General features: G+C 35.3%; 2 protein-coding genes across 3 annotated transcripts in view; both read left to right on the forward strand.

Moving 5' to 3' along the window:
• The window catches only part of LOC120346273 (uncharacterized), a 198,745-nt gene that overhangs the window by 140,082 nt on the left and 33,627 nt on the right, over positions 1 to 25,036 (forward strand). The gene's annotated exons all lie outside the window — the stretch shown is intronic.
• LOC120346093 (uncharacterized) lies at positions 81 to 23,399 on the forward strand. 2 transcript variants are annotated; one of them, XM_039415744.2, is made up of 5 exons: positions 81 to 230; positions 10,142 to 10,401; positions 12,157 to 12,605; positions 20,921 to 21,124; positions 21,284 to 23,399. In XM_039415744.2, exons 1-5 carry the CDS (start codon positions 205 to 207, stop codon positions 22,268 to 22,270), a joined length of 1,926 nt encoding a protein of 641 aa, XP_039271678.2. In that variant the 5' UTR covers positions 81 to 204; the 3' UTR covers positions 22,271 to 23,399. The 2 variants fall into 2 exon arrangements, with proteins under 2 accessions (XP_039271678.2, XP_039271679.2); XM_039415745.2 differs by lacking the exon at positions 81 to 230 and adding an exon at positions 2,880 to 3,116.

The following is a 25,036-nucleotide window of genomic DNA, read 5'->3' on the forward strand; positions in this document are numbered from 1 at the left end:
TAAATGACTCCCCGTATTTTCCCATAAACGACGTAATTATTATTTATATTAATTATATTTTTCATGTATATATTAGACAAATGCATTTTGGTTTAATGATGTAATATAGCTAAGTGAATATATTCTTACAACTTCTATCTCTTGTGTGGAGCTACGTTTTGGATATATATATACAGTATTTTGAAACGCACTGAACGGAACGGCATGGAATTGTCAGCCAAGAATAAATGGTAAGTTAAATTTTCATTTAAAGCTAATGGGTTATTAACATGTGTTTTTGACCGGACGTCTCAGTGGTGATGCTGAGGTTTGTCAAATCGTGCTGTTTTTATAATTTTTTTTCATAAATTTAGATGTTTCTAATAGTACTGCGATCATTTTGTTTCGTCCCCGGGTAGTGAATCAATGTGGCCATCTTTTCGATTTTCCGTCGCAATTCGCCTTCGTTTAGACTACTTATATTTGCTGAGGAGGAAGCAGCCGATATATGACACGCCATCTAAGCTAGGTAAAAAGGCTTTTCAGAGAATTATAAACGGATAAAATGGTACGACATTTTTAGGGTAGCAGGGGTGGGCAAGGTTTTTGGACTAGGGGCCAAAAATTTTGCCCACCTTGACCGGCGGCCATGTAGACGTGACGTAAAAAGATACCATTTTATGAACAATATTCACAGTGTACAAAAACAAAAGTGGAAAACAATAAGCCTCTTGCCAAAACAAAATTTTATCGCCATATCAACAAATTCCTTGAGCTATTTTTTTAGCTTAAGCCTCAAAATTTGGTTTTAGTTTGGATGTGGCAGCATCCGGCGGGTCGGATTGATTTACCCAACGGGGCCGGATTTTGCCCGCGGGCCGCAGTTCGCCCATACCAGGGGCAGATAATAAATCCAAGCTATATTTCTGGCTTCAATACAAAAATTTGATTTGGTCCTATTGGCGCAGTCTTATTCACCAGCCCTGACAGACTCTCATTCCTTTGCGCATATGAAGTGCGTTCGCGGCTACAAATTTATGGCGACCCACTAGTCAAGGACTTTAGAGTGCAAACAAGAAGTTTGATAAACAAATATCTTGCTAAATAATAAATCGAAGACTCTCATCTTGAGAAAACGGCCGATTGTATTTCAATGTGTGCTTTTTTGCGACCGACCGCATAAATAACGAAAACAACTCAAGTGGACTTAACGCCGGACCCAAGGACCAGGGATCGTATTAAAAGAAATATCTTGTCGCGGAGCAAAGAGAGAGAAAGCATCGAGGTGCGAAAGCGCGTAAAATGTACAAGTGCTTCACACCAATTATACAAAACAAACAAACCGGCGTTGAATGGAAAAATGTAAAATTAATACATAAACCAAGTGAACACTGAAACAAAATTTGCGGGTTAATTAGAATCGTCTAATTAAAGTTTTGAGAGTACGGGGTTTTGTATCTCAACGTTGTGCACGTAGGCATGGGTCAAACGCGAAGTTGAAGGTATTTTAATAAAAGAGAGTCAGCGACACTACGCGGTGCGAAAAGATCTGAAAGAGAGACAGCCCATCTCGTCCGCGCGCTCTCGCTTGTTTTACGGCGCTCATAAGCATCGATGATGGCTTGCTTGGTACAGGTCCGCGCTAAGTAAGTCTGTGGTAAAATAGAGTGACTCGTTGTTGAGTATATTTACTTTTTGAAAGAACGGCGTATCGAAGCGATGAAGGTATCTCATGACGAATGAGTTAAGTAAACGTAACATTTTTATGACTCGTCCGAACGTAATAGTCCTCCGGTTAATTCGCTAAAATCGCGCGGGCGTTAAATAGGCACAGGTGCGAAAAGGGATTTATATACTTGAGGAAGTAAAAACACATCTTCGTTTTGTGCTGAAAAGAAAAGCAGGTGTATGCATACCTTGACTAATTTATAAATTAGCTATTTACTTCTATAATTTGGAAGTCACGTTCTTTTATATTTTATGTCTATCAATGTTGAACTATCAAGCCTTATTTATTCTGCTGTATGTAATGTTATGGATAGAAAGACGTACTTTGTACCGTACGTATTAGAGCAGGTGTTATTGAGAGCAAAAAATTTTGCAACTACAAATTAGCGAAGAGGAATTCGACAAACGTCTAAAGTTATAATTATTATCCATGATGCGAATGTAGTGCTTAAAAATTGGAACGAAACTTAGCGCACACCTCGTTAAAACCTGACTGTGTTAAATTTAATTAAACTTAATTTTAGGTTAAATTGAAGTTGTTTTTATCAGTTTAGTTCAGTAAGTATCAGTTTTTAGTAAGTTAGATTCATTCGCAGCATAAAAGTATGATTCACACTGTTCTTTTTAGTTTATTGCTATTCTTGGCATTCCAGTTAAATTCTTCGAAAGATAAGTCATTGATTCTAACCCGTTCAGCTTGCAGATGCCACAGCAATCCGTCAGGATATATATATCAGTATTTAGAAACGGTGGGTTTTGCGGACTTCATATATATATATATATATATATATATAAATTTTTTATATTCGATTGTAAGGATAAATAGTACGCAATCACGCAGGCCACAAGACATTGTCAAAATGGACAACAACTCGTTCCCCAATTTTCTTTTTCATCTACAGGTGTATCGATACCGGACGTTTGTTAGATTTGCGCGGGAAGATAGGTACTGTTTTTGTGCGCGCTGTCAGGTAGTGACCGTCAGACCCCGGATGTAACTTACCTAGGTGTGTAAGTAATATTCCACATGTTTTCGTGAAAAGGTACTATCTCCTTTATCATTGTCATGTTTATATGAGCTACTATTACAAACATTAAAGTATATTTCAAACGACAAGTGAGAGTTCTGCGTTCAAGATATTTGATGCTGTTTTACATGCGCAAATAACTAATGCCTTCGTACCATTACAGCGTAGAAGACACAAATAACTGGATTGAAAACTTAATTGCTATAAAGTAGTATATAATCGCAAAAGTAAAGTGAATCAGTAAATGATACAATATAGGAAGTACAACATCACGGAAATATTGACGTCGTTATAGGATCTCATAAACAGAAAAATTGCGAACGTTACTAAACCTACCTGTTTGTTTTGCTGGGAACAGCATGCTGTGCAGTCGTCATACTGGTAAGTTATATAAAGTGCTAAAAACTAAACGAGAAGTCGTATTTTTTTAATATTGGTCGTGTACTGGGATATAGACATTCACTTGTGTATGGTCTTTATTTTCACCTCGTCAACGACAAAGTAATATATATGAATTATTCTGTGCTGTATCTTACTATGGGTTTTAGTTTACGAACGCAATTTGACATAACTGTTTGTTTACTGCCGCGAAATAGGTTATGTCACAGATGCGTTATTCAGGTGTGTGGTGCTGTAATCCGTGATTCTTCACACGTTTTGTTTATTTCATTGACAAATATAATGAGGATCAAATGTGAAGAATCACAGCTTTGTTTCTAATTCCTTGTCTTGATCTATTTGGTATTGCACCCATAAACAACAATGTGATAGCGAGAAAGCAGTTCGGAAACATAAACACCAGATTACTGTGTTCATTAAGTGTGAGCACGCTTCAGTTCCATCATATCACCTTCACCTTGGTAGATTTCTGTCACGATAGCGGTTCCGGACATACGGCGGTGTACCGCCTCTGGGGTAATTCGGTACTAATGGCGTTCGTTACTAATGGAAAAGTGTGAAATGCCATGTGTCTTATAAACATACACAATCCAATTTACAGGTTAAAAATATGTGGGAATCGGACTAATTTTCTTCACGGTTACGAATTGCGGCTAAAATTTTGTACATATCGATGTATTCTTGCTTATGGTTTTCAGACAATTTGCAAACAATTGACAACATCATGGGGCATAGTCAGACATTCACTGTTCTTATCGTCATTATATTTCGTTCAGCCAGGTTAGGCTTGCTTTCTACAAACACAATGTAAGCAGACCCGTAACTATTCAAACAACCGGTTGAATAAAATGGGGTTACACTTGCGGGATTTTACTGAAATCATTTCGCGCACAACTCATCAAATGCTGTCTATATGTCATTAATCACCTACGGTACACACGACTGTCCCATTATACCCGCTGATCTTGCGACATTTCGACCCATAGTTATGTCAACGCGCAATAGTAAGAACCAGCAACCTCATAGCTCAAGTAAAATTATTATTTAACCACGGAAATAATGACCGATTCTTTTTGAACTCGGATAATCTCAAGTGCATTATTGTTACTGTCAAGGTGAGCGACATGGATAAATGATTCTATTCGCAAATGCAAGTTTATACATGAATTATTTAACTGGTTTATAGTGTATTAATACAGTAATTTAGTTACACTAATTCCAGCGTCGTGTATGTATGAGTTTTAGATAAATTTACCCAATAAACTATTTGACGATTTGCACTTTGTAATGAATTCGTGGGCCGCAAATTATTTGAAAGTGAAACCAAATTTCTCATTTTATGCCTAACACCACATTTTTTTTTCAATTATCAAAGGATTATGGCAAATTACCTCAACATCCTACTCTTTATAGCATTTATCATAAATTAAAAAAAAAAATGAAATCAACGTTCAATATATTGGGCTAGCAGCTCAAAAAAAAAACGTGAATCTTTACTCTATAAAATGTTGTGGCATATAATTTTTGTCATTTTATTTGGGTCCGTCGGAGCGTTTGATTAATCATAGCGTTTTACGATCAAAAGTGCATAAGGTGGCATTTTTGATTTTCGCCAAAGTATCGGTCTGGATGTAATCACCATAGTTTTGATTTTCTTCCTGAATGGTCTTATTCTTGTGATGTTAAACCGTAGCGACATAACAATTGGTGCGCACCTGTGCGTGTTAAGACATGCCGTGTGAATGTCACAGGAAGGGTTAATTTCTCCCGCTCAGAAGCCCCCTCTGATTGCTCCCTAAGTTGGTGTAATATCATCCATAGGTATTGAATGACCGTTGTCACACCAACAGATTTTTATTTTGTAAATTATCCTCGTGCAAGATCATTCCCTTGCAAAGTTAAAAAGTACGTTTTACACGTTGTGTGATTGTGCACCAGTCAGCGATGCGTGATCAAGCTCTTCACAACAAAGTTTCAGTTGTTATATAGTGTAATGTTCCAGTTTAAAAATTCCAAACAGAATAGAATTTTAGGTTTTGACTGTCTATAATTTATATTGGATCTATGTTTCATAGAAATTATCAAATCTACTTAATATTTTGTACTTGTTTCTCCTTGAGATATACTTGTCCAGATGCTTTCCGTATCAGTGGAGCCCTTCCATTCGTGTGACAGGGACGGTTTACTTATCACACCTATCCAGGCGTGAAACCCGGCTTAAGTATTACCTCAGTTAGAGTTGAAGCGTGTGCCAACAATATAATACTTCTTATAAAAGATTGCCTTTTTAGCTTCTCGCTAATGGTTACTCGATGAAAAGGGTGTGTTTACTTTCGCTGATGAAATGGATTTTTCACATTCCGCGTATGATGATGAAGTTTAATTATAATCTAGTATACAACACCTGGCCGTACCTTACATGTGTTCGACCTTTTCCTTTGTTGCTTTGAATATTGCACAATGTATATATGTATTGTTATAATTATCAAAAACACATAGAGACGGACCACCCTTGTCTGAGCTTTTTTCTAAAATTATTTTACCCGTAAAAAGAGAGATTTATTTCGTAAAAGTCAAGGCTTTTATGTTGTTTACATTCCCGCGTATGTTGTGCGCAACCCCATGACCCCCAGCGAAAACACTGAATTAATTTTTTCCCTTCTCAACTTTGACAATTGCAAATCCGGGTCTGGTGATAAGTAATCGATACACACGCATTTTTCCTGCCAAAACGTTACATCAATGCTTCACCTATGCTGCTTTTTTCTGAAGAAATTTCGAATTTTGGAACTTGTGAAACATTCTCTCAATACTGACCTATTTGACTTTTAACTAGTCAAAATCTCAAATAAAAAAGTGCTTTTGGTGAGTTACTGAGACAATAGGTTTATGGAGAATTAGGTAGACCAAAAAATCATGGTTTCGTGATTTCTACCGATTGTACAAATGTACGATAGCTGTGTTTTAGATTTTGTGTCATTGTATATTTGTTTTTGTTTTTGAATAATCCTGTACAAATTTAGGGCAACAACTTGTAAATATGTGCGCAACATTGTCTCAAGTTTAGGAAGCCAATACGTTCTATTTCAACAAAGCCATCCTACTTGTTCGTTACTATTGTTGGTTTTAAGCGCACCTGGCGTTTGAAGAATCCGCCCTAAACAATAACTACGATGTATGTTGGGTTTGTGTTTTGTTGTAGTCGCGTTTGTATGTTCTCATATTTCATAGATCATGATGCGTCGCCGCGTATTGAATATATTCGATTACCGGGTTGTACATGTTACTATGTTCCAGGAACAACTATCAATTTGTATCGTAAACGGTTGTCTGTGTTGCCATGTACTTGAAGGAGTAACAAATAAACACCGTTCTAATGTAAGAAAGTGTTTGATCGCGGTGTAACATTTAGTCATACTATTCAATGAATTAGTGTTCTTACTGCTTAATTTTCTTTATGTCGTTAGAATATTGAAACTTTAATTTGGGTAACAATTCATATTATATACAATGTTGATATACATATGCTGTAGCGGCATGAAGCTTGAAAGTAAGTGGGCAATCAGCTGCTTCCAAAATAGGGGGGGGGGGGGGCGGGGGGAATTCAGTTCATGTTTTATTATTTATTTTCTTTATCGCATCCATGACGAATTATCAAGTTCGTGTATTCGGGTTGATATCGAGGTTACTGAAGGTGTGAAGAATCTATTCTGTATAGCCTCAAGCTAGCACGATCCACATTCTTTCCTGGATTATATTGACATTTACTGACAATGAGATGGGGTCTTGCATGTCACAAAGTGAAATAGTAGAATTTAAGCCTTTAATGACCATAATAATATTCCATTCGGACACAGTTTTATTATTGTGTTTTTATCATTGTATAATAAATTTGATACGAGCGTATATTGGATACATACGTTTATACAAACAAGTGAAATGACAATAATTTCTAGGTAATTCATACATATAGATTTCTGTTAAAACCGATTATCTGAGGTTGAATTAAATGTGACAGGTTATTGCATTTCTTCTGTAGCTTCAGATATACTCGCGTAGTCAATATTATTGAAAATATCACATTATAAAATATATCCCTTATAATTCGCTTTTATGAAATCATTTTGACTCAAAAACATGTTTTGTGGAAGCCGTGAAAATGCCAATAGAAAATAAAAATTAAACCTCAAATATAATGCCATTCATAAAAAGTTGATTTATGTTTTCAAAAAGAAGATTTTTATCAAATTTTTACATTCAGTGACGTCTTTTCAAATAAGATCAATTGGAAATATATGCTTCTAACTCGAGAAAACATCACTTTCAACAGCTTTGTGGTAAACAATTGGTTTTACTGTTTATTATTCTATGATCAGATCTCAATCATGAACTGGCGTTTTTTTTATTGAAACTTGAGAACATATTTGGTCAAAAATAATAATCAAAATAGAGTAAAAACTCAAAGTATTCAATTTAGTTATTTTTCCAAATTACATAGTACTTAACGATGTATCCCACCCAATTTTGAAATCCCCATGTTTGTGAAATACTGTTTATGTGTTACAGTTAATAAAAATATTTCTGACCGCATAAAATTTGATTTCATCACCACGAATATACAAGTATATTTAGTTCTTATTTTTATGTCGTTGCTGTGTTTTTTTATTTGACGTTCACGAGTGAAGTTCCGACATTTTTTCATCGTATGTTTTGAGTTTACGTTAGCTATCCACGATTCGACGGATATTCTTTTTGTAAACACACAGAACTTCAAAAAGTAATTAGAGATAGAGTAAATGTGAAACTCACATGTCATGCTAAACAGGATTGATAATTTAATATGACAATTAAAAATTTATCTCGTATGCTTTATTGCAGTCTATGTAATTTTAAAGTCTTGAATGCTTTTAGCCACATGACATAAAATGGCTGTGACTGAAGTATGAATTTTTACAGCGCAGGTGTTGTAAAATTTCAGTATTTCTTTAGTTTGTTTTGATAAAAACATTTAACTTGTAAGTATTTTCCGTCTCAACATTAACTGAAGTACATAAGGTTTTGAGGATTTGAAATCAACTTTCATTGTTTCTTCCATAGTCACTTCCTTTAGTAGTTAACTATATTTTGTGTTATTTTACGCATTAGATAATATGTTATGCGCAAAACCGTGTCACATTTTGACGTTTTGTTTACATTAAGCCTATTTTCAAGATCCCGCTTTGTAAGAAGGCGATATTATCTGACTTACAACGCCTTGAGGTTTTAGTGGTTCTGTCAGCGTCCAGGTGTTCGAAATCCGTTTATTTTTTGTTTATGACGCACAACATACGATTCAAACCGCTTTATAAAGTCTATAAATTCAGCGGCAAATAAATAATTCGTCCATAGCTGCCATTTTGATTAGTCAACTTTTGGGAGAAAAGTTACGTATATCGTTGCGTATCATCGAATTTCGCGCTGAATGATTTTTATCAGTACTTTTGGACTTATTTGTCAAATACTACTACATTTCAAAGTAATTCAGTCGGGTTTAGTGATTGTGATATTTTGTGGCAAACTTGGCCCACGCATACTGTACATAAGTTGCAAAAAAACACCGCTGTTTTCCTATGTCGATCAGAAACCGAATTGTTATCACACTAATTTCACTATCACAATACAACTTTACGTAATAAGAATTTTGATCGTAGCAAATATGAAAACAAAAAAACTTTTCAATTTAATTTATCTTTTCTTAAAGTTACTACTGAAATAGAAGTAAAGAGAATAGAAGGCATATTACTTCGGCTTAAATCATATTACTTACAATATAACCTTAATAAAAATTCCGTAGCAAATTTGTCATTCGCTCAGCGTTTAAGACTTTATGACAACAAAATTGGTCACAGCGCGGTATTGCGTTACATCGTGACTCACGTTCAAAATTTATTTCCATCAAATATCAATGACCTTTTTACTTTTAAAATTTCTGCCTCCGATTTATGCCGTTGATCGGCGATCTTTATCTTCAGTAAGATGTGAAAGATTGAAGTTTATGGGCTTTTTATAATATTTTTATATCTTTATGGTAGATTCCAATTTTCTATCATAGTTAGTTCGCACTACCAACATTAGGTTAAAAATTGTCGAGAAAAATTAACTAAATGACCACTAATGATTATCATTATTTGTAATTACTCTAAAAGTATACAATTAATCCTATTGGCAAATACTTGTTCACTCACATATACAAAGCTTATAAGATGAATGAATTATACTTTATTTTAGATATACCGTTAGTATGTTACAGGATTGATATACGATATAGATATTCTAAATTTTACGTTTTGTGTAAACAGCTAACTGTTGCGTAAACGTCAATTGATTTTTAAAAATATTATATAATTGAATGACGAAAATTAATATTTAATAATTAAACATAATTGTAGATTGTGGTTTCTTGTATTTCGAAAATTCAACTTTTTGTGGTAATTCAGGGAACTCCGTGGCGTCCAACTTATTTTGATGTCGAATATAGAAAGTAGATTAAATATGTTATTAATTGTAAATTTCAACAGTCAAACTCTAGTCTTTTGTTTGTTTAGAACTATACTATCCTTTGAAGAACATTTGGTTATAATCTTTATCAAAATGCTTGGTTCATGATAATATGGAATAAAATCGACCTGCCCGACAGCAGGATACCCAAAATCTTAAAATATCGCGAAAAAATTTGTATTAAATAACTCACTATTTATTGAATGAAAACTATATTTAGTATCATTCGGGGTTACTTTCTTTATTGACTCGCCGAACCCACAATATTACCGACGCAGTGGGGCCTCATCGGTGATATTACGATGGAAGTAAACACTGATAAAACTTTCAGTTATTCAGTAATCTGATTTTACAACCAAGGTATTGTCGCATGAACACAAAAACATCGCAATATGATCGCAGTAATAATCTTCGTTCTTTGGCGACATCAGGCCGAAATTTTATTTGTTTTTCACAATTGTATTTTTCAGCAATATATTTGACGATAAGGAAACGCCCAGCAGAACGGCACCAGATAGCAGCGGGAAATTATACGAAGATCGTGACGACAAAAGTCCCTACCGGCAGCTGCTTGTGACGCCATCGCTCAGTCGTAAAGGAGGGTCGAGATCCTTGCATCGTTCTACATGGACGATGATGGGGGCTCACCACCTTTACGAATCCTTTCGCCAATCTCTTCAAAAAGTAAAAGTCACCAATCTTCTTCTCTTCATCTTACTTTTATCGTCAGGTAAGAATACAGAAATTGTAATAGGCTCTCAATTTATGATTAATTAAGAAGAAGGCCTACCAGAAGAAAATTTTAAATTCATTTTGTGATACCGCGCGTACTCAAAATATCATGAAATTTTAATAAAATATACCATATTTCACTGCATCCGTCCAAACTTTGGCAAAGTCTTAAAATTTTTATGACACGGTATGTTGACGGTTCATGTCGTCGATTTGAAGTGATAGATGACAAAAATCCGCTTGGTTTTAAACGCACAATAAAGCACTGTCATTTTAAGACTTCATCCTCTTGAAAGAAAATGTAAAGGATGGCTAAATATTAATGATGTATATGTCTTTTTTAATACTGCACCAGTTTACCTGTTCAAATTAGGGAGATTATGATGAAATGTAGACGAATTTATAAATTTATTAATTAAAAATGTTAAAAATTCTGTATAAAGCGTAGCAGTATGGATTATATTAAGTTTTTAATAAGACAGTTGGGAATGCAAAAACACGCGCCATTTTTTCTAGTTTTCGATTTCAATTTCCAGCTCACAGCATTAGTTCATAAAGCATTTTATTTCCTTTTTTGATTATGCCGGTCGATCAGTGAGTGCATCACTCATCAGCGTATTTCAACGCTTTATCAGAATTTCTGCTCTAACGTCACGTCTCTTATGTTGACTTAGATATTCGGTAGAAATTCCTTTGTAGCTTCCACGAACGAGTTTTAAGTTAAAACGTTAAGCATTGACTTAGTTGAATAATATTCAAAAGTTCGACCTTTTGTTATATTTTTCAAGTTTTTCAAATGAAATTTATTTCATTCTCACTCTCTACCCTAATGATCGTCATCAACGATAGCTGTTGATATAATTGTTCAGAACGCCGGTTTCGTATCCAGGTGAACTCAGGAAATGGTGGTCTAGTTTTCTTTGCTTAATTATCCGTTCAGGGCTGGTGACGTCAGTGGCGATCACTTTTCGCTGTTAGCAAAATAGTAAAAAATTATATATGCCTTAAAATGTTTCAGTATATTTTAAAATAATTTGAACTGACAGTCGAGACTTGGTTGTCTATGTCACCACACGTTATTAAGATACTGGTGATAGATTCATTATATACAAGTGCTGCAATTTGATTTCTGACAAGATGGTCTTTTTACCCGCCGTGTTAATTTTAAAGGAGATATATAACGTGAATATTATGTTCTGTCTCAAACTTGTAATAATGGCAATAATGGGTAACAAATATCAAAAAATGACAATATTTTAAATCAATATTTGGAATTACAAATATCAATAAATTTGATATTTTATCAATGCTTGTACATTCAATACACTTCACTTTACGATTAGCAATCTTTAAGTCATCTATCTATACAACGAGTTTGTATATTTATTACAACTAGTTTTCCTTCCCCCAAGTGCTCTAAAGATGGATTATCTGCAAACCGCGCTTTTGTTATTTTAGTCTGAAATAGTTTTTAGGGCAAACTCATTTGAGGTACCATTCGTTGTTAGAATTTGATTTGGGGTCGTAAGGGGAAGCGTGCATTGTTCATTTTTGTGGTGCATAAACTGATTATATCATATCCCCCATAATAGAAGGGCTTTCATGCCTGTAATATGGGGAAATGTTTATAATTTCATATTAGTGAGAACATCGAGTAAAAGTAATTTTCCGTGTAAGCAAGAAAGATATGTGGAAATGTTCAACAAATAGTTTTATATTCAAAAATTTTGATAAAATGAATGTCTTTCTACAGTCGATTCTGCCAAACCACTTCGATGTCAGGTCGATAAATGCAGCAACAAATACCGTGAAACCAGTGAAACGCAAGATGTTGATGAAAAATGTCGGCTGTTGAATGCTCACCGGAATTGTCTTGAGAAAATGGAAATCCAATGTCGCGGAAGTTTCATGTATCACACAAGTCTTACCGTCAATGAAAGGGCAACGAAAGACTATGGTTGTATTAATCGCAGCAGACAGAAACAAAGCAACGCAAAGTCTAAAAATCAGTGTAACTTTGCTGGAAAGTCTAAATACAAATTTTGCAGTGTTTTTGGAGATCCACATGTACGTACGTTTTCTGATAAATTTCATACATGCAAAGCGAATGGTACGTGGACACTCATCCACAATGATTATGTCGTCGTCAAAGCCACTAACAGTCTGCTGCAGGGAGGAATGGAAGCTACCGCTATTTCAAAGGTATTTTATACTTATAAATCTAAATTGATATGTTCTATATGTTCACCATAAGGATGCTTTCAAAGATTCTATGTGTAAGTTACTATATAGGATGTATTGCACGGATTATTTATCTAAGAGGCCCATAATGTAGTATCATTTAGGTTATCAGGTGACAGGACACAGCTAATTCTCTGTATCAGCATAGATTTGGACTAACTAGTTCAGCTTATGACTTTTTGCCCAATGATACAATGTTTCATTACTGTTACGACGATCCGTGGTACCACAAGTTGAGTACATTTACATAAGCCCGATCTACAAGTAGCAAAAATGTTATTCAAACGTTGAGGTCTTGTTTAAAAGTTTGAAACTCGTTGTTACAATTGACTTTAACAAGTTTGCGGAACGCAAGTGCTTGATTACCAGTTAGGTACTTGAATCTGATGATTAGCTAATGACATTGGGCCAATCCACGCATACTAACTGTATCGAGTCACGATTTTAGAGTGGATGGGCGCTCAACAATTTTGCTTAATTGCACAGTACAAATTTATTGCTCTCGTGTGTAATTAATTACTATGTTTACGATAGAGGTGTTTTTTGACTATGGTCGGTCAAGTGAAGTTCTTTTGAAACGATAATGTAGACATGATTTTAGACCTGCAATACAGATTTTGGTATATTAAAACCCTGGTAGTTCACACCAATAACATATAGTCATTCTGGTATTAAACCAACAAATAACCGGCTTGTGTTTCCTACTTCACGTTAAAGCTTTCATTACTTAAACGCAAACCCTTGAAAGATCCCACCTATTGGCGCTGTTATCCATACAGTTTTTAAACCACGCTGATGGATAAGCGAAAGTTTATATTGTCATCCCTCGTTCGGTCGTAAAGAATAGTAAATGAGATAATCGTACTTACGCTACATGAGATAATGTGATTCATGTATGACAGACATATATCAGTTTAACTAGCACTGAACATGTGTGACTTTTATTTTGATGAAAAGTATGAAATCACAAGGTTCGGATCACAAGACAACAAATCATGCTCGGGTATTTTAACTTACAACCATTTGAAAATTGAAATTTATAAAACGCAAAATATCAATAAACATAACTAGACGAACTACGATAATTCAAATCTAGTTCACTTTCACAACTCTGAAATCGATTTAACGTTTGCAACGGTAATATAATAACAAAGTTTGTGTTAACAAAAACACCATTAGTGCCTATTTTTAACATTAATTTCTTTCATGTGACCCCACACGGAGTTTTAAACTTAAGCGTCGATGATTGGAATACCTAACAGTATGGGCTGGTCCATTCGACAGGTACTATCCCTTGGTAAAATTGTCGGACCATGGATGTCGGGTTATCGAACCCTAAAAGAGTGCGATTAAATATTTGACACCGCAACACCATTGTTCAGATTTTGTAACAATTAAACAGTGCAATAAAGAGACAGAAAAATATACGATTTTTTTTTATATAAAAGCTTGAATCGCAGGCATTCACAGCGCAAAATTGATTTCTACGTTAAGTTTGCTTGATATAAACAGATTGTGCTTATACCTTTGGCTTTTGAATGTACTCATGTACCATTTATGCGTAGAATTATTGCGGTCAACAATTTCGTCAATCATTAACTGAGGGATGAAAGGACCAGTGTTGGAACCTTACACCAAAGGCGAGGAATTTGTTAAAATCCTTTGAAACCATCGTTTTGTCTCGTATTTATCAACCCCTAGATCCAAACCACAGCCGTTTCCAACAAAAGAGAAAGATTATGAGTTTGCCATTTGTAGGGCTTACGCAAATAAGCGGCTTGTGCCTTTCTTCAACGTGAGCGAGGGCTTGGCTACAGTAAGTCAATTTTTACTGTCGTTGACGGGCAGTGTTTCTCGAATACGAAACGTTATTACCTGAATTGAAACAAACTTATTGTTTCCTCGCAAATTAAGTTTCAATGAATTCCAGCGTAATATTGCCTCTAACTATATATATAGAGTCATACAAAATGAGGCTGAAAAGTTTCCAAATAAAAATAGCTCAATTGACACTTACGGGGAAGATGTAACATAGCACAAACCTAATATATAAAGGTATTTGTTGCACGGCAACGCTCAAATTTCAAAGGAATTCTGTTTTTGAATCGAACTGAATGTCTTAATATATATTTATCAACGTTGTTACGTGAGATCTATCCGATCCATTATACACGTTACGGTGTGAAGTCGTGTGTATTTAGCCCCTTTTCGTATTTTGTAACGAGTTAATGCCTAACCTGGAATATACTGCAGAAAATATATTGAATTTTATAGTGTATTCGGTAATTTTGTTCGTTATATGTATCTCTTTCTGATATTTGAATTACTCAGTTTGACTCAAAATCCGACGTGAAATGCCGCCTGAATCTATTCCATTATCGACCAGTAAACATAAGGTTATTTGGCATATATCTACTGTGAAATTCCTGAAAGAATTACCGTTATTTGTAACAAATTTTTGTCGAAGCGAAGATAACATTCTATGCGAAATTCCAACATACGAGCGTGGCTGTGGCTAAAAAGAAACGAGACTGACGTCACAGATTGCGCAACACGATTAACCATTGGTAATCAACACTTTTACAGTGTGGTGTAATATGTGTTCTTTGTTCAACAGCTTTTTTGACACAATATCGCAATTATTTTTGCTCTTTAGGAGCCATAGGTGAATGTGATTAATTGCTTGTTGAAAAAAAAATTGCCGTGCGAGATCTGATTGAGTTTTTTGGCGATAGGGGGTTCAATTGCAGAATGACGATTGAGCAATGAATTAACATTAAATTTTGTGTCAAACTTGGAAAAACGGCGACTGCGACTTTGAAGAAATTGTGTGATGTTTATGGAGATTCTTCCATGTCCAGAACAAGAGTTTTTGAATGGCACAAGCGATTTGTGGGATGCAGGGAGGATGTGGAGGATGATTCGAAGTCAGGAAGGCCTTGCACTTCCACAACTGATACCAACATCGAAAAGGTATCAGTTGTGAGTTCAGTTGTGAAAGGCAGTTGATTCGCAGCGACCGTCGCTCAACAATTCGCGTCATTGCGAAGTTGGAGAAGACAAAAAAAAACGGTTCGCACCAGTTTGGTTGACACTTTTGGCTTGTGAAAGGTGAGTGCCAAAATGGTGCCAAGGCTGTTGACTGAGGAGCAGAAAGCTCAACGATTAAATGTTGCCTAGTTGACATGCATTTTTCCAAGTTTGACACAAAATTTAATGTTAACTCTTTGCCCAATCGTCATTCTGCAATTGAACCCCCTATCGCCAAAAAACTCAATCAGATCTCGCACGGCAATTTTTTTTTCAACAAGCAATTAATCACATTCACCTACGACTCCTAAAGAGCAAAAATAATTGCGATATTGTGTCAAAAAAGCTGTTGAACAAAGAACACATATTACACCACACTGTAAAAGTGTTGATTACCAATGGTTAATCGTGTTGCGCAATCTGTGACGTCAGTCTCGTTTCTTTTTAGCCACACCTCGTAGTAGTCATGTGTGTTGCTTGGCATGTCCAAAATAAAATCTTGTAACTGAATCCGATTTTGCAACTGTGGTGAGTTGGTGTGGAACTTGTTTGCTGACACAATTTCTACATTTGAAACCTTGGTGTTAAGTTTGAGGTGCGTATGACCTTGGATCACGGACAACTTAAATGTACCACCTGTGGTATGAGTTATGTTTAATAGTCAACAGAAACTTTTGCCAATGTATTTAGAAACACCCTCGCGAAGCGGGATAGTTCCGTAATATTGAATTTTTAGTATTGGCTGGCAGTTTTCCTTGCTTTTTGGCGAAGACTGATTGCGATCCAGAAAAAAACGTCGTTTAGTTCTGTATACGTATCACACAACACAGATTTCTTTGTAACGGCCTAAGTCGTTAATTTGTTAGGACGATCTTTTATTTAGTAAGACTATCCTTCCACCGGTCTGGTTACGTCAGCTCTGTTCAGTGATCTTTTGACCTTGCACTTTGTCCATTCCATCGTTTCGAGGGTTTAAACACTGTTGTACAGAATTTGGAAAACGACAAGTATTTCACCACACATTCGTTTTATAAAAAAAGACGGGGTTGGTATGAGTAATTCGAGTTAAGCAACCTATCATTGTTTTGTCGCCGTTAACGTTCTATTGCAGCCAAATATTGTATCATGCTTAAAAATTAAGTGATTGTAACGAGTAATTTTACCTATTTTTTCATTAGTATGGCCACATTTCCTGTCGCCTCACGTCTTAAGATCTACTATAAAAACAACCCCATTTGTGTGGGGTACGAAATCAAATCTGGTTCAGGTCAATGGTCGTGGGACCCATCGTTAGGATAATGCTTAGGTAATTGAAGTATTGCAGTGTAGTATTTTTGTTGAAAAAAAATGTTTTTAATGTGTTACAACTCGTGTAGCCTTTAAGGTAAGAATGTCACTTGGAAAAAATTTCATAAGATCCTGAGTTGTTGGGGTTTGATAAGGCGTAGCGCAATTCTTTTATAATATTCCTTCATTTGGCTTTTGTTAAGCGTTATCGTTCAGTTGCAGTAATTAAAATATTTTCGCTCAAGTTTAGTTTGTGTTTACTTAGTATATGATAAAACGTTGTTTATATATTCGGCTTTATGATGATTAAATAACCTGTTAACTGCTGATGGTTAAGATTTGAACTTTTTTATGGGTTTTAACTTTGATTTTCCGCATATGGAATCGGTTTCGGCCAAATTGCACTAATGGAAAACATTTTGGTGTTGGATTACAATTTTCATTATATTTGTTAAACAAATGCTCGCCATATTCGTAAAAAAGTAAAAACATCGAATATCGATGCATTTTCAGGTAATTCCTATTCGTTTGACGATCAAAACCATGCTTGTCCGTGATAATTTACCGTGGTGTTTCGATTTACTTCATAATGCCAGTTTTTATTCTGATTTGGAACTTAGTAAAAATTTAGGAAGCTTTAACATGAGTATGTTGAACAGGTGCGAATAAATACGATTATGGCAATCAATTGAATCGCTGGGGCGAAAAGGGCTTTTTCAGTAGATAATCTCAAACTTTCACGCCTTTGCTCTAATGGCATCCCAAAATATCGAGTTGCTTTTACGTTCCATTTTCATACCGAATACTTTTCAAAAAAGTTTTGGTGCTTTGAGGGAAACTTTATCCTTTTCTGGCCATGAATCTCGCGAAAGCAAACATCACATGATAACGTATTGGACAGCCTCTAATCTCAAAAGTTAGTTTAAATACCACTTAGCTTTCATGGGGATAAACAGTCTAATACACGGCAGCCGCAATTTATACCTTTGAAGATTCGCCGCTTTAAGATCTTTGGATTCATTTCTATACTAAGAAATTGCAATTTCGGTTCATTTGAAACATGATTTTACGTCATTGACTCAAAAAAGAAGGATAATGAAGTTGCCTTGCGACCAAAATTGGATATGCATAAGTCGAACAAAATCTTACTTAACCCTGTTTAAACGGTTAAAGGTAATTTTCAAAGCACATTGTTTTGATGCGAGACGGTGTATCCATGGGAAAGTATACGAGTTTCGGTTTATTTATGAAAAATATGCCAAAAATTAGAAAGTCGAATATTTGTCAGACTGATTCAAATGGTTGGGCGAAAAAGATAAATCCTGCTAGCTCACGAAAACCGGTGATCAGACATATATTTTTGTGACGAATTTTGTATATTTAGTATATTTCTAACATCTTAGTAATAGGCATTAGTTCTGGGGAAGCGTTTAAGTGACTTTAGTCGAGTGTGTGAAGTAATATTAAGGGCCTAATTCTAATAGAGAGAAAATGATTATAATCCCTCGCATCAGCTTGGGTTGACGTAGTAACTTAGTTGAAGACAACAGCCGACAGGCGAACGCTCAGTCCCTCTCACGATAATTTCACACCCAGAATATATCAAGTACTCCCCTCTTCACACACCAAAGTGCGCAGTTTCACAATGGAGCTACGTCTCGATTGTACTTCAACGCATTTCAGCTTGCCGGATCCAAAATGATTTCTCGCTATAGTGAAAAATACTAAACGAGGGTGGATGTAAAATTTCCCACGAGCAATTTACACTAAAAACATATTGACTCTCATAAATCAGAAATCGAACCGAATTAATAGTAATATTTGCATTAAAAATATACATATAATCTTCAACGATTAGGTTTTCTACTAGATATAATGAGTATACATTTATTTCAAGAATTTTCGCTCAACGTTTAAGTCTCAAAGACCACTTAAAACCAGTTGCTTCGCATATGCAAAACAATTACGATTTTAAACTTGAGCCCAAAAGCTGGTTTTGTTTGTGGCAAAACCCATGGTGCGATACTCGATTGCACTTCAGCGTGACAGATGGAAGGCTAATGAACAATTGAGCACTTCTCGTGACAGGGTTTAATGTGACTCTCGTTTACGCACATGGGACTTTATTTGAGAAATCGCTGCTTGAAAATTTGGATAGTTGACAAAACAGCCCGTGTAAATGTGTTTTTCCATTTGACGTCATTTTGCTTAACTCATCTCGTTAACATTACTATTGAACGCCATTTTCCAATTCTTCGTTCCTAGCTTATTTGGTAGCACCAGGTTCACATCAAAGTCAAAAATCTTTGAATCACGGTAACGTGATCTAATTTCGACCGCGTCGTTTATCATTGTCTTATTGACAATTTGGGGACGTCATAAACGATACATCGATGCAACAAACGCATTTATTACCGTTACCGCGATCACGACCATATCAGATAAAGTTTGCGCTTCGCAAGGATGAACACCTGGTCTTCCGACAGAATGTCGACGCTAATTCTGCTTTGATTGATGACCTTACCTTGCTAAACATTCCACAAGAAAGTACAGTCAATTTATTTGAAATAATGGGTATTGGTGGCATGTATTCTTTCGTACAATTGACTAATGCCGTAACAGACTCGAAACGTATGTGAAGCTTAAAAATCGCGTTCCATATCCAGATCGTAATTTTTTCATATCTGCCAGTGTAAACTGAATTACTGTGAAATGCGAGTAGATTTTGCTCATATTTTTCAACAAAGTAAATACTCAGATTATGCGAACGTGAAAGTTGGTATTTTGAAAGTGGAAAGATGACTTGACGATGCGAGACCAAACTCAATGAAACCCGCGAAAATCTGATTACTGGCGTAATATGGTCCCCATCGATCATTATTACGGAAAGAAAAATCGTGCCTGTTATCAAGGTTAAAATTGAGAACAACTATAAATTACTGCGAATTATTCAACAGTACTATAATATCCAATATAGCCATTGTAGCGAACAAACGTTCGTCATTTTTCACTTAGGTTCTTTATTATTCTAGGTTTGCCATTTGAACATTAAAGAATAGAAAATTCAATAACAACAAATAATCTACATCTTATTCATTCCGTGCCATCTGTTATAATCCTTTTACTATTTTGTGAAGATCACATAGTTTCTCGTTCAGTGTGGCTGACATATGTCAGGTTCACCTAAAAAAATCGAGTTTTGTTCCTGATCCTATTTATGTCAAAACAAAACACGTCTTGCGCTCTATACAAATCAGCTCGTTTACCCATCTTTGGGATTTGTGGGTTTTCATGTATATACACCCTCGAGTAGAAGTGGCAATTGTCAAATTATTCATTTTCAATCAGGTTTTAGAATAAAATGCTAGGTGAACATTTAGGACATACCGTTTGTACTCATAGACGGGTACTATTCAGCAATTTCTCCTTGCCTTGTACATAACAATGTGTATACTAAATTAAAACATTGTTCTGATGTAGGATTGTCGACAGGAAAACTATGCGAATTGCGCATTCCCGGTCTTCCATCACAATATTTTCTTTAGCGATTGGACCACCCGCTGACCCCAAAACAGCCCGCGACCCAATTATCCATTCTATTTTAATAGAATAGTTAACTATAGAACCGTACCGGGCTCAAAAGACATTCATTCATTCCTAAATCATTTTTGTTCGTCGGAATATTTTTAAAATTATTTGTGGCCATCGACGGATTTGTATTTTTAACAAACTCGTTCAGGCGTTAAACCATCAGAATTAGTGTTGATGGTATTTCAGGCACTGTTTCACCGCTTCCTCTGGTTAGTTTTTCAACTAAATGAATAGTAATTTTTGTTATTCTATTGCCAAATTGTATTTGTCTGTCTTCGCTTTCAATGGCCAATGTTTTGACTTGTTATTTCTTTCAAAAAAAAATTGGGAAGTTTGCATTTGTATTTACCTTTGTTTTTGTATTTTAGCTGATGGTTTTCATCAAAGATTCGGGTAGTTGCGCCCACAAAAAGACCTACATTGCGGAAGTGGGAGAACAACTTCCGGTTACGTTTACGGATGGAACTCAACACAGTGGAGTAGAAAAGAGCGTAAATTTGTCGGAAGTCGAATTGGGAAAACAGATTCAAATCGAAATCAGATTCATTGCAACGACAATTGTAGTCCGAAACGTAAGTATATTCAACAATTTAGTTGTTTCGTACTGTGGTCAAATATGGTATGGCTTTCGTGAGTCATATGTTGAGATTGACGCTAAAAACTTCACTTTTACAAAGTCTAATTGTAAAATGTATTTGCACTAACTTAAAGAATTCTTTTCTATACATCAGGTTGGCACACATCTATCATTCTCTATACAAATGCCAGAAGAAATCGTCAAGAGTCCGATCGACCGAAAGAACCAAATGTGTATTCGCGGGTGTCCGAAAAGACAGCGCATTCGTCTTACACAAGAAATTGAACGACTCACACTTAGGCCTAAACCAGTGCCGAAACAACTGGTAACGTATTCTGAACATGATGCTAGGAAAAGGTGCAGGGATATACTTCTCAATGAAAGCAGGTTAGAGATAGAAGAAGAAGATAATACGGAGACCAGAACAAAACGGAACGCCCCTGAATTAGGAGAGAAAACTCCAAATAAAAACCGAAATCGGAGAAAGCAAAATGGCAGGCGGGAACTTGACCCAGCCGCAACAACATGGATGCAAATATCGCATTCGGACACGGATGGTGACGACGAATTCCTCAGGGCATTCTCTAGATCCAAGAAAATCAAAAAACGAAATCGTCACTCACCCGGACATAGACGCAGAAGAAAATTCAGAGATGGATTCATGCGAGACGATCCAAGGCCAGGATATAATGGCAAAAGTGGACGTCGTGAGCGTGGAGGAGGCGACGCTATCTCAAATGTCGTACGTGGAAAGAACTTTTATTTTGAAGCTTGCGTGTTCGATTTGATGACGACCGGCGATATTACATACGCGTCGTCAGCACGTGGCGCATTCAGTGACGTCACACGCTTCCACAAGGAAGGGGAGAATGCTCGCGGTGCGTCCAAGGAAATCATAAACAGTTGGAAATATATACCCACTAGTTCATTACCTCAGGAAACCACAAAAGCTCCAGTTTCTACATCTACTACCAAAGCTAGCGTTAAAATAAGGACTACAACCTCTGGGGCAAATCGTTCAACATCTAATATAAATATTCTTTTATTAATAATTTGCCTCATATTCAGTTCAAATTTTATACAAATTGGAACGGTTATGAATGTGCATAAAATATTTTTTAATATCAAAACTAAAACTTGAGGTTAACGCATAAAAAGTTTACCCCATAACGTAAATTCTCTACAGTTCGTGTAAATTGCCCCTTTTACTCATGTTTTTGAATCATAGGATATATTATTATTATATTATAATTAAAACGGGCTTTTATTGATATTATTATTTTAATGTTTCTTATTATTAATAATTTTAAATCAACACGATTTTATATATACTTCACCGTTCAAATTTACTTTCTTTTTTATATTTCATGTTGTGGCCTCAACCGCGTCACCTCAACATCAAGTCACTATTATTGTTAGTCTTCCTATTTGTACCATTGCGCGCGAGCATCAGCTTTTTGCAAGGATTTGGTTTATGTATAATATTACGCTTTTCTGCGCTCAATTTCATCAATTTTAGAAAAATCTCACATCTTCACCGGGAATAATGTAACGCAATTTTTATTGAAACAATTTTGGTCGCGAGTTAGATTCAAAATTTTACTGCCAATTGTCATTGTAGATTGAACCTAGCGCCGGAAAACCTGTTTGGGAAATAAGCAGTATAGCTAAGTCCGGAAAATTGTTTATTGGATATAATCCAAAACAAGAAGTCATAGAAATAGAATATCTCAAGCATGATAACTGGTTGAAAGGTGTATTTACGTTCTTATCAATTTTTGTTATCAATTGCCATGCAAGATAAGGGTGGGGTCGATTGGGTGATAACAATATTGTAGTTTCGATTATTGCCAGGTACTAAAAATGCTGGCCATTTTCTATTCACAGGCAAAGTAATTAACGCTACCAAAAGACATTACGTAGTTTAACGGGTATTTGACATTTTTGTTTGTATATTATGTTTTACTGGTAATTGTCCTCGTGATTAGAGGTCACTTGGCTAGTTAGGGAAGGAATATCGTAATACCTGCATCACATCATTTTTATAAATATTAATTTAATGATTTGTCATCTAATGTGAAATGTTCTGGATTTCTTGCTTGGCTGCTGTGTTCTACAATAATTTCATTTAATACTTTTTGTTTGATTTGAATTAACTTTATTGATATTTGATTATGTTTAGTTTTTGGTTTATTATTTTCTTGGTATATTAACTACTATTATTGTTTGTTGGCACATGTTTTCATAAAAATAAAATCTTGTTCCGTGAATATTAATTGATGATATTTGATGGTTACTTTACTGGTGAGTTTTGCAGATAGAATTGAAAGTAAAGAAATAAAGTTGTAAGCAAAATATAGAGATGTGGGTTGTACGAGCAGAGAGGTTTTAAATGTCACTAAAATGGAACATTACATCATCGAACTGATGTAATCAAAGTTGCTAACGATTTGAATTCAATTATAAAAGATGCAGAAAATGGAGATCGTGATGATAAGAAAAATGTGCGCGCGTCAGATAATAGAAATTGACTTATAAAGTGAGACAAAAAATGTATAAAACAAAGGGACTAATTAATTGCGCAAAAAAATGAGGGACAAAAAGTATCTGGATCCCAGTAGGCTTTGTAATGGCTACATGAAAAACCACAAATTCTTTTTATAAATCCATTTTATGGAATCTATCAACAATTGAAAAGCGCTAAACACGCTGGATTTTCAAAAATAATTCACAAATGTGCTTTCGATCATCGCGTTTTATTAGAAATGCTGTGTTTTCTTTTCTATGTCTCCCACTAGCGATGAAAAAATCTGAAATATATTCTGTTTCATGTATCTCGGAATGGGAATTTGCGCGGTCGTCGACTTTCCAATTGTTTCAGAGGGTATTACCGTTCAGACGCATATTGAAATATCAATATTCATTGAAAAAAAAGCTTATTAAGACTCATAGACTGAAGTTAGAATAAAGACTTGCCATTCATAATAAAACAAGAGAGCTACGCACAAATATATGGACACGTCAGACCAGAGCGAATCAGTCCTTACCGGTACCTTTGACGCTACCGGTACCCTCAAAAAAGTTCTGAATTTCCAGTAGCAAGAATTTTGCAGAATCAAAACGTACAGCCAGTCATGACACTGACTAAAATCCGTGTTCCCATGGATAAAAAATAATACAGCAAAATTTTAGACGAAATATCAAATTTCATAGAATTCACGCAAAATTTTGAAATAAATAAAAGTAATAGCCTTCTGGCGAAAAAATTAATCTTTAACCACTGAAAATTTCAAAGCAATTGGTCCAGTATTCGAAGAGAAAAGCGACTTTTTAAAAACGAGTCAAAGAACAAGAACAACAACATAATATTGAAACGATCGTTATGTCCACTACGTGTCCAACAAGAGAGCGATGCTGAAATAGATAGACACGAAGCCAAAAAGAAAGTGTAAACTTTCACGTAGCAAGAGAGAAGCATGAGAGAGGTCGAAGAACCGCTACAATAATTTGTATCAATTTTCAAGAGGTCATCACACAAAATTTCAAAGTAAGAAACGAATCTAGTAGAGCCCACAGAATAATTTGGAATAAATAAAAGTAATAGCCTTCTAGCAGTCTTTAACCACTGATTTTTGAGAGTAATTGAGCCAGTAATTAATGAGAAAGCGATTTTTTTCATACTGTAACAACAAGAAGAAAAATACTAACAAGAACAACAACCTATTAACAAAACGATCAATATCGTGTCTAACAAGAGAGCAATGCTTAAATATATAGAAAAATGTATATCAGCAGCAGTCAAACAACACGAGCACTGAGTTTTTCTAAAAGGATTGCAATACGGAATAAAAATTCACAGCAAAATTTTTGATGAAATAAATAGCTCCATAGGACTTAAAATATTGAA

Source organism: Styela clava, chromosome 8, assembly GCF_964204865.1.
Source record: "Styela clava chromosome 8, kaStyClav1.hap1.2, whole genome shotgun sequence".
NCBI classification, from domain to species: domain Eukaryota; kingdom Metazoa; phylum Chordata; class Ascidiacea; order Stolidobranchia; family Styelidae; genus Styela; species Styela clava.